The 11,482-nt window shown below is 40.9% G+C and overlaps 1 protein-coding gene across 2 annotated transcripts; it reads right to left on the reverse strand.

Moving 5' to 3' along the window:
* Nucleotides 1–463: 463 nt before the first annotated feature.
* LOC149162233 (uncharacterized) lies at nt 464–10,384 on the reverse strand. Of its 2 annotated transcripts, none has more exons than XM_089435656.1 (2): nt 7,513–10,384; nt 464–1,016 (listed from the first exon to the last, which is right to left on the reverse strand). In XM_089435656.1, exons 1-2 carry the CDS (start codon nt 10,271–10,273, stop codon nt 601–603), a joined length of 3,177 nt encoding a protein of 1,058 aa, XP_089291782.1. In that variant the 5' UTR covers nt 10,274–10,384; the 3' UTR covers nt 464–600. The 2 variants fall into 2 exon arrangements, with proteins under 2 accessions (XP_089291782.1, XP_089291781.1); XM_089435655.1 differs by having other exon boundaries at nt 464–1,028.
* Nucleotides 10,385–11,482: the final 1,098 nt, after the last annotated feature.

The raw sequence follows: 11,482 nt of genomic DNA on the forward strand, positions 1-11,482 counted from the left end.
CAATAACAATTATTGTTAAAAACTTAAAAAATAAAAATAAAAAAATATGATAATAATAAGAAAATAGACCAGTTCAAACTATCTATAAAATTGTTCTCAATATAATCTCTTTCTACTTAATATTATAAATTGTATTCTATGATTATCACTGTGAACCACCCAAAAAAATATCTTAATCAATAATCATTATTTTTAATGATTAAAAAAATAATCATATTGAATTAAAAATCAAAAAACATATTTATATTAATTAAATAATAATATAGATTATTTTAAAATAGATATTTTATTTTGATTATATAAACACATTTATATTAATTAAATAATAATATATGTTACTTTAAGATAGAACAATATTTTAATTACATTATTAATCAACTGAACAAATCTCTTCACCACATAAGATTAATTAACTAAAAAATATCTCGGAATTTAACTATATCCAATATACTGGATACTTCTAAAAACTTATAATCACACTTACAACAAATGAAAATGCAGAACTAATCATCTAATCTAAACTAATCATTTTCCTCCACATATATGTACTAACCATTAAATGGAGCAGCGTAATCTAATCATTTTCTTCCCCAACATGCCCTAATCAGATTCAGAAATGGCTTCGTCAGTCACCTGTCCAAGGCGGTTCAACTCATTTTCTGAATTCTTATGGATTTTGGCGACTAGCTGCTCTAGCGATGCCTCAACCTCTCGAAGAGTCGGTCGTTCATGAGGATCCCCTTTGCTGCACATCACACCTATCTTCGCCAACAGCACAACAATTCCATACCCCATAAATTCACTTACATCATGTGCTTCATCTTCCATTCTAATCTCCTCCACCAAAGTCGTGTCAATCACCTCCAACAATCTGTCGGGGAATGCATCGCCCACCCAACTCTGCAATGATTGCTCTTCTTCTGATAACACTGCATCTGTGGGCTTCTTTCCCGTTATCATTTCCAGTACCAAGATGCCGTAGCTGTATACGTCCCCTTTCATGGACGGGCGCCCTCCTGTACCATATTCTGTAACCAATTATATATATATAAAACCTTTATTAGTGACTCACATATGTTGGGTATTTTTCAATGGAGAAATACCAAAACCAACAAAATAACCACCACAGAGACAATGCTCTGTTTCCTCTGTCCAGGATCTTTTGCAGAGAACCTCTTTAAAAAAAAATTAACTCAGAACACAGTCCATTACACAGTCACAACACATTTCTATTAATTTAAAACTGAAACTATGTTACATATTTCTTCCTCTGTGCAAAGAGGGAATCCAAAAAAAACTACTCTGCTGCTCTCACATATTTTCCACTGCTGTGGAGATTACATAAACAGTTTTTCAAAACATACCTCTGTTTTTCAATGCCCAACAAACATTACAGCACTGTTGTGCATATATATATGAAAATCGCACTGCTGTGCATACTAAAAGACAACACACATTTACCATCGCAGCCACAATACATATTTCAAAAAAAACATAATCGCACTATCGTGCGTAGCCACCCCACTCACAATACAAAGGAACTACACTCCACTACTACAGCACGTAAAATATATTCAACATATGACAACGTGTTAAAAAAAAATCGTATGCCCATAACTATTTTAAATACATGCCCATAACAAAAATTAAAGGCATTGGACGTATTCCCATAACATATTAAAAGCCTCACCAAAAACTACGACAAACATTTAACTTCATTTAATTCCTCCTACGGCGGTCAACGCATAAATTTTTACTCCACGCAAAACTTGAATTGACCCAGGCCCGTATGCAGCTTCGGAGACCGACGACTGACAACACGCAACCAGATCGGACGATGGAGAGGATATCAGAAGGCATATTTTCACCGAGCTTTAACTTCCGATGGGTTTCGTTTGCTGATGTCATGCGGGTGACACGCGTCGCCTCCAAATCGCATCGGAGCTCAACAATATGGAAACCACTTTTCATGGTTGGCAATGCGATATGATCCTGGCTGGTTTTATGGTTTTGTTCGGTGGTTTTGGGCTGCGTACGTAGCGTGTTGAAATTACATTTTCAACACTCCCCTTTAATTTCAACAGCTGGGCATTCGGTCATACCGAGACACTTCCTCAAAAATTCAAAGCTTTTCTGATCCAGCGGCTTTGTCAAGATGTCTGCTACCTGTTCTTGAGTCCTGCAATGTTCCAAGACAATTTCTCCATTGTTCACCAATTCTCTGATGTAGTGAAACCTTGTATCAATGTGTTTCGTTCTTTTATGAAACACTGAATTCTTTGACAATGCAATAGCAGAGCTATTGTCACAAAAGATGACTGTCGCTTTTGCCTGCTCTTGGCCTAAGCTTCTCAACATTCTTCTCATCCACACTGCTTGACATGCTGCTGCTGTAGCTGCCACATATTCAGCCTCTGCTGTAGACAATGCTACAATGGACTGCTTCTTAGAAGCCCATGAGATGACTCCTGAACCCATGTTAAAAACATAACCGGAAGTGCTCTTCCGATCATCTACACTTCCAGCCCAATCGCTATCTGTGTACCCAACCAAATCTGAATGTTCTAAGGCATGATATAGAATTCCAAACATTTTAGTGCCTTTGACATACCTCAAGATTCTCTTTGCTGCCTGCCAATGTACCTCCTTTGGCCTCTCCATGAACCTGGAAATTAAACTAACAGCATACATTAAATCAGGCCTAGTTGCTGTTAAATACATAAGGCTGCCCACAATACTTTTATACAAGCTAGGATCAAAATCCTTGCTGCTGTCCTCTCTGCTGAGCTTTAATCCCATCACTGTGGGAGTGATTGCTGCCTTGCATTCTTCCATGTTAAATCTTCCCAAAACTTGATTTACATATCTTGCTTGAGATATAAAAATTCCTTTTTCATTTTGATCTACTTCTATGCCTAAGAAGTATCTCAAGAAACCCATATCAGTCATTTCAAATTCATCCTTCATGACTGATTTAAAATTCTTAATGAGCTGATCATCATTACCTGTGAAAATAACATCATCAACATATAAGACCACAATCAAAATCTTACCATCCTTTTCTTTGATGTAGACGGTGGGTTCTCCTTCACATTTGTCAAATTCATTATCTAATAGATATGAATCTATCCTGCTGTACCATGCTCTTGGCGCTTGCTTCAGCCCATAAAGAGCTTTCTTCAATTTGCACACTTTGTGCTCTTTACCTTTCTTCTCATATCCGAGAGGCTGTTCCACATAGACCTCTTCCTTTAACACTCCATTTAGGAATGCAGACTTCACGTCCATTTGGTAGACTTTCCATTTGTTTTGAGCTGCTATGGACAGCACTGCTCTCACGGTTTCCATTCTTGCAACCGGTGCGAAAGTCTCCTCATAATCTCTCCCATACTGCTGCTTGTAGCCTTTGACAACCAGCCTTGCCTTGTGCCTTTCTATCTTGCCTTCAGCATTGCTTTTGGTCTTATAGACCCATTTCACACCAATGACTTCTTTGCCTTTCGGTAGCTCTACCAAATCCCATGTTTTGTTTCTCTCTATGGCATTAATTTCCTCATCCATAGCTTCTATCCATTTCCTATCTTTGATTGCATCCTCGAAATGAATAGGATCATCAACATGACAATACAAGGCAAATAAGGAATTCATCCCTTCATCATAAATGTCACTTAGATTTCTAAACTTCTTACCTCGTTCACTTGGTGTGCAAGTGCTTGAAGATGCACTTGAATTTCCTCTTTGTGGTGTGCTTGGAGAAGCACTCTCATTTATCCTCAATGGTGTCCCTTGCTGTCCTTGTGTTGGCGCTGCTGTTTGGGGATGCATTTCAGCCACCTCCTCTTCATCTTCATCATGAGACAAACAGTTCTTGACATTCACTGTTTTCTCTATGCTTCCATCCCAAGCTTCCTCTTCAATGAATTGAACATCCATGCTTACAAAGAAATTCTTGGTAGATGGAATGTACAGCCTGTAGGCTTTGGATTCATCACTGTATCCAATGAAGATGCATTTCTCCCCTTTGCTGTCCAACTTCCTCCTTAGCTGATCTGGTATGTGTGCATAGGCCACACACCCAAAAACTCTCATGTGGGTGACTCCTTGCTTTCTCCCACTCCATGCCTCTTCTGGCACCTTGTTCATGACTGCTTTTGTAGGACACCTGTTCAATATATAAACTGCACAATGTACAGCTTCAGCCCAATACTCATTTGGCAAATGCTTTGCCTTCAACATGCTTCTTGCCATATCCATAATGGTCCTGTTCTTCCTTTCAGCAACTCCATTTTGCTGTGGGGTGTACCGAGTTGTAAACTGTTTATGAATTCCATTTTCTCTACAAAATCTTAGGAATTCCTTGGAGATATACTCACCTCCTCTATCGGTTCTCAAAACTTTAATGTGCAGCCCGCTTTGGTTTTCAACAAATGCCTTGAAGTTTTGGAATTTCTCAAACAGTTCACTTTTGTTTTTAAGGAAATATATCCAAGTCTTTCTTGTACAGTCATCAATGAATGTTAGGAAATATTGGCTGCCAGCTAATGATGGAGCTTGCATTGGCCCACACAAATCTGAGTGGATAATCTCTAAGGGTGTCTTTGCCCTTATGCTTTTCCCTGATGGAAAACTTTCTCTGTGTTGTTTTCCCAAAATGCAGCCTTCACATAGGCTGTCCAGTTTCTCTATCAATGGTAATCCCTTTACCATTCCTTTTCTGCTCAATAAGTTTAGGCCTCCAAAATTAAGATGCCCAAATCTCAAGTGCCATAACCAGTTCTCATCCTTTGGCACGCTCTGGAAGGCCTCTTGGGTGACTGCTGCCATTTCCCTTTTGTTCTTCATGTCTGCCCTGATCCGGAGAGGGAACATCCTGTTCCTTGTCATCTTCACTTCAGCAATGCATCTTTTGCTGGGTGGTATATCCATGATGGTGCACACATCATTTTCAAAGTAAACATTGTAACCCTTTTGGATAAGTTGTCCAACACTCAATAAGTTACATCTCATTCCGGGGACATAGTAGACATCTGCTATGGTTTTCCTTTCTCCTTGTTTTGTAAATATTTTTACCTCCCCTTTTCCCATAACAGACACTTTACTATCAGTTCCTAGTGTGACCTCTGATTTCAAATTCTGATTTAAGGCTGAAAAGAGGGCTATATTCCCTGTCATATGGTTGCTGCAACCTGAGTCTAAAAACCATGTGTCCTCACTATGTGTTTCAGCCATGTTACAAGCTAACAGGACATTTTCTTGACTGTTGTTTTCTCTTGTAACATTTTCATTTTGTCTGCTGTTCATATCATGTTGTTTCTTTCCACAATCACTAGCATAATGTCCATACTTTTTGCAATAATAGCATTGAACATTAGATTTATCATACCTTTGTCCTTGAGCATGATGTTGATCTCTTTGTTGGCTGCTGCCTTGACCTTGGTTCTGATTTGGATTGCTGCCTCTTCCTTGTGCATTTGATGGGCTGTTCCTTCCACCTCTGTTCTGGCTTCTGCCTCTTCCTCTTCTGTTTCCTCTTCCTTGACCTCTTCCTCTTCCAAAGGACATCTGGGTCTTGAAGGCTTGCTCAAGAGATGAGTTTTCATTCCTACTCAACCTCTGCTCATGTGTTATCAGTGATGCATGTAGCTCATCAACTGAATAGTTTGAGAGATCCTTTGTCTCTTCAATGGTGGTGACTATGGCATCGAACCTTGAGGGTAATACCCTCAATATTTTCTCCACAATCCTTCTGTCTTCAATGGTTTCTCCATGAGTTCTCATTTGTGTGATTACACCAATCACATGAGTGAAGAATGATTCAATGTTGTCTGACTCTTTCATGTTCAAGTTTTCAAAGTCCTTTCTCAGCAATTGTAGTTTTGCTGTCTTCACTCTCTCCATGCCTTGATAGGCTGTCTTGAGGGTTTGCCATTCTTCATTTGATGTTTTAGCTGCTGCTATCCTTGGAAATATACTCTGGTCTACTGCTAGATGCAACAATAAAATGGCCTTTGCATCCTTCCTCCTATTGCTCTTCAGCTGATCTCTCTCTCCCTGAGTTAGTGCATTGAACTCATTTTCATCTGCTACTTCTTCAAAACCTTCTTCAACTATCTCCCATAAATCTTGAGAGGCAAACAGGGTTCTCATAGTTATTGACCAGTAGTCATAGTTCTTCCCATTAAACTGTGGGAGCTGGGTGTTAAACAAACCCATACCAGTGCTTGTGCTGGCCATTCCTTGACTGTGTATTTAAAACAAATCACTGCTTCTTCAGCAACACAAAAAAAACTTTTGAAATACCTGAATCCTTTGCTGTCTGAGTCTTCTGTCTGCCTGAGAGGTATTGCTGCAGCAACAACCTTCTCCCTTCAGCTTCTTGAACACCTTCAAGAGCCTAAGCCTGCTCCGATACCACTGTTGGGTATTTTTCTTTAAATGGAGAAATACCAAAACCAACAAAATAACCACTACAGAGACAATGCTCTGTTTCCTCTGTCCAGGATCTTTTGCAGAGAACCTCTTTAAAAAAAAATTAACTCAGAACACAGTCCATTACACAGTCACAACACATTTCTATTAATTTAAAACTGAAACTCTGTTACATATTTCTTCCTCTGTGCAAAGAGGGAATCCAAAAAAAACTACTCTGCTGCTCTCACAGATTTTCCACTGCTGTGGAGATTACATAAACAGTTTTTCAAAACATACCTCTGTTTTTCAATGCCCAACAAACATTACAGCACTGTTGTGCATATATATATGAAAATCGCACTGCTGTGCATACTAAAAGACAACACACATTTACCATCACAGCCACAATACATATTTCAAAAAAAACATAATCGCACTGTCGTGCGTATACGCACACCCCACTCACAATACAAAGGAACTACACTCCACTACTACAGCACGTAAAATATATTCAACATATGACAACGTGTTAAAAAAAATCGTATGCCCATAACTATTTTAAATACATGCCCATAACAAAAATTAAAGGCATTGGACGTATTCCCATAACATATTAAAAGCCTCACCAAAAACTACGACAAACATTTAACTTCATTTAATTCCTCCTACGGCGGTCAACGCATAAATTTTTACTCCACGCAAAACTTGAATTGACCCAGGCCCGTATGCAGCTTCGGAGACCGACGGCTGACAACACGCAACCAGATCGGACGATGGAGAGGATATCGGAAGGCAGATTTTCACCGAGCTTTAACTTCCGATGGGTTTCGTTTGCTGATGTCATGCGGGTGACACGCGTCGCCTCCAAATCGCATCGGAGCTCAACAATACGGAAACCACTTTTCATGGTTGGCGGTGCGATATGATCCTGGCTGGTTTTATGGTTTTGTTCGGTGGTTTTGGGCTACGTACGTAGCGCGTTGAAATTACATTTTCAACAACATATAATCCCATATCAGCATTTATATATAAAACCTTTATCGCTGACTCAAATATTTCCCATATACAATATTGCTCAATCAAATATTTACAAATATTTACCTGGTGCAATGTAACCAACAGACCCGATCACATGACTGGAGGTGTCCCCTGAGGCTGCTGCTGTTGAATCGTTGATGAGGCGTGAAATACCGAAATCTCCAACATGAGCCGTCATTGTCTCATCCAGTAAAACGTTGGAAGGTTTCAGATCACAATGAACAATGGCCGGAGAACAGTAATGGTGAAGGTATGCCATTCCATGGGCCACATCCTTGAGAATGCTAAGCCGTCTTTTCAGATCTAACCTGCAAGTATTTTCCCTACAATGCAAATGCTTATCTAGGTTTCCCTCCGACATGAACTCCATAATCAAAGATTTGAGATGCAAACTTGAGCATATGCCCACCATTCTCACCAGATTCCTATGGCGGACTCTTCCCAACGTCTTGCATTCTTTTATGAGTCTCTCGTATGCACCTCCTGATGTGGCAGACTGTATAACTTTGACAGCAACGATTGTGGCGTTGTCTAATACGCCCTTATACACTGACCCATGGCCACCACGCCCCACTAGGTTATCCGGGCTGAAACCATTAGTTGCTCTGTTCACCTCTTCCTCACTTACAATCTTAGTCTCGCGGAGTTGGCTCCTCAGCATCCTCCCTAATCTCGCTGAAATAGTTTCCAACAATGCAGACTTTCTGCTACGCAAATATATCAAAACCATGATTAAGGCTAGGCAAAATACCAATAGCAAAGTTAAACCAACCGAAGTGGCCAAGATAACTACCCTTCTTTTGGAATCATGATGGTGCCTTGTCGTCAATTTACAATGAGGTAACTCTATCCATCTGCCACAGAGTCCACTGTTTCCTAAGAATGATGTCAAATTCAGTTTTCTGAAAGCTCCAGAGGATGGTACCTCTCCTGTGAAGTTATTGTATGACAAGTTTAAATGCTTAAGCTTCTGTAATTTCTCTATAGAGCTAGGCAGGGGACCGGAAAGCTTATTGAAAGAGAGATCCAAATCTTGAAGTCCTGCAACTTGATCGATTGATGTCGGAATGGTGCCTTCCAGTGAATTGTGAGAAAGATTAAGGTAGTCAAGTCCAGCACAATTCACTAATTGGCTGGGTATGCTCCCTGAAAAATTATTGTCAGAGAGATCAATTGCTTGAACCATGTGCATTCCTCCCAGTTCGGCAGGCACCCTTCCTGTGAGTGCATTATGCGAGACATTAATGTAGAACTGTAGGTTATGAAGGCTAGCCACTTTGGATGGCATCACGCCGCTTAGCTGGTTGTAACTGAGGTCCAGAAGCTCGAGATTGGAACAATTCCCTATATCACTGTCCGGTATGTTACCACTGAATTTGTTATAGCTGAAATCTAATCTTCTTAGCTGCTGCAAACTTGCAAAAACTTGATGAATTTCTCCAGAAAACTTGTTTTGAGAAAGGACCAGTTCATACAGAGCTTTCAATTGACTGAATTGATAGGGTATATTACCTTCCAAGTTATTCCGGGAGAGGTCCAGCAGCTGAAGAGTAGACAGCCCTCCTAGTGCAGAAGGAACTTCTCCAGAGAGCAAATTTCCAGCTAGATTCAACAGGATCAATCCAGTGAGGTTGCTCATCTCCTGGGGTATCTTACCAGTGAAACGATTCCCACACAAATAGAGATAAAGCAGATTTTGAGAAAGACGGCCTATGCTTCCAGGCAAGTCGCCCTTAAGATCATTGTTCCAAAGATCGAGTCTTTGCAGATTGGTGCAGTTTGAAAGTGCTCCAAAGATGGAAATGGATTCCTCACTATACAAATGATTATCATGAAGCCTAAGTCTCTGTAGAAGACGGAGCTTTCCAAATTCCTGAGGTATGCCTCCCGTTAAGAAATTTTCAGAGAGCCCGAGCCATGAAAGCTGAGAGCAATTTCCTAAAGATTTCGGAATGGTACCGTTTAATTCGTTTTTCCAGAGCATCAGATGCTTTAAATTTGAGAGCTTTGTACCTATCTCCCACGGGATTTCTCCAGTAAGCCTGTTGTCAGACAAACTTAATGTGACTAACTCCGTGCAATTAAGCAGTGACGGCGGGATTCCTCCACTGAGCTGGTTTGCTTGAAAACGCAGACCTTTAATTCTAGCGAGCATGCCAAGCTGAGAAGGGATAGTGCCGCTAAGGAAGTTATTTCTTAGATTTAGAGACTCCATAGCGGAACAATTTCCCAAGGATTCGGGCAATTTCCGAGTCAATCCGTTGCCACGCAGTGAAAGAGTTAGCAGGTTTTGCAATTGGCCGAGACCACTCGGAATAGTCCCTGTCAAATTATTGAAGGACAGGTTAAGCAGCCTGAGAGATGTGCAATCTTTCAAAGCCTCTGGAATGGACGATATAAAGTGATTCTCATTAAGTACCAGACGTTTTAAGCGACGCAACTTGCCCAATTCGTTCGGTATTGTGCCAGAGAAACTGTTACTAGCCAGGTTCAACACGCCAAGAAAGGAGATATTACCCAAATGTGGAGGTATAGTCCCTTGCAGGCTCATGTTGTATAGATTTAGGCCATATACGCGAAGTTTGTGAGGGTGGCAGGTGACACCAGTCCAATTGCAGACATGATTGGCAACAATATCCCAATTGGCCAAGGTGTGAGAAGGATCATATGTGACGGAGGTTTTGAATGTTTGCAGGGCTTCTATATCGACCTGCAGTCGTTCACGATTTTTCTCATGATAATGATCAAGAAGATGGGTGTGTGAACAAACAAAGATGAGCATGAGTGTGGTGATGATGAGGATGAAATCCCTGGAAGTTGCCATCTCCTCTTCTGATATACTACGGCCTCAACTGTTGAGCGATCGATACTTCAACAATTAGAAGCAATTAGATACATTTCTCTCAGTGTGCTTTCTAGCCGGGTAATGTTTATCGTTGAATGAAAACTGAGGAATTGTGGATATCCGATAAATTTGAGAGTTATATGCGGATCAGTTTCCTTCTTTGTGGGTGACTAAGTCGTCGATCTCGACTATTGACTACCCACCTGGTGGGTCATGGTGCTCATTATTGTTCTTAAAAGAGAAGTAGTGGATGATAATTAATATTTAATAAGAGTTTTTATATGGATGGGTAGTCTACCTAGGCGGAGGAATGGCTCAGTTTCCGTTGCTGTCCGGAAAATCCTCCGGCTGCGGCCGCTGGCAATTCCTCTGCCCAGCTCCGCCGCGCCCTGCGAGCTCCGCCCTACACCGCCGCGAGCTCCGCCCAGCTCGATTCCATGAACTTCCAAAGATTAATAAACAGGGATCCGTGGTGCAATGGTAGTGCATTTGACTCCAGATCAGAAGGTTGCGTGTTCGATTCACGTCGGGTTCAATGTTGCGAGTTTGTTTATTTTTCGCCCAGATGTTCTTTGTCGGCTGCGTCCCAGTCCGGAAGTCCTTTTGGCACTTCGCCTTTCCACTGAAAGATCTCTGAATCGAAAAACATTGTACATTCTGAATCGAATAACTGAGGCGCACATGTAACTCTGCGCGCGGCATTGATTTCGATTTTGAACCGTAAGAACGAAGCTGACATGTCCCTTCGCCAATCGAACATTCATTCCCTTCGTCACCATGACAAGATTAATCTATTTTTTGTTCATGCCATTTTTCTCAGTCGTGCCGAACCATTTTACCCCAAAAAAATCTCTGACAGCCAGGTCAATTCGATGGAGAAAACACCAACCCTACACTGACAAGTACTCTGAATTAATAACCAGACTGGGTAGTAAATTCATTCTGAATCGAATAACTGAGGGGCACATGTAACTCTGCGCGCGGCATTGATTTCGATTTTGAACTGTAAGAATGAAGCTGACATCTCCCTTCGCCAATCGAACATTCATTCCCTTCGTCACCATGACAAGATTAATCTATTTTTTGTTCATGCCATTTTTCTTGGTCATGCCGAACCATTTTACCCCAAAAAAATCTCTGACAGCCAGGTCAATTCGATGGAGAAAACACCAACCCTACACTGACAAG

This window comes from Pinus tabuliformis, chromosome 5_2 (genome assembly GCF_031772625.1).
Source record: "Pinus tabuliformis cultivar Carrire ecotype Pingquan chromosome 5_2, CPIR1, whole genome shotgun sequence".
NCBI classification, from domain to species: domain Eukaryota; kingdom Viridiplantae; phylum Streptophyta; class Pinopsida; order Pinales; family Pinaceae; genus Pinus; species Pinus tabuliformis.

What these genes read in the sequence shown, in the direction of transcription:
- LOC149162233 (XM_089435655.1), bottom strand. Translation starts at nt 10,273, where the DNA reads ATGGCAACTTCCAGGGATTTCATCCTCATCATCACCACACTCATGCTC. An exon ending in TGTTGGTTACATTGCACCAG is followed by an intron (nt 1,029 to 7,512) that starts GTAAATATTTGT and finishes AATTGGTTACAG; the next exon opens with AATATGGTACAGGAGGGCGC.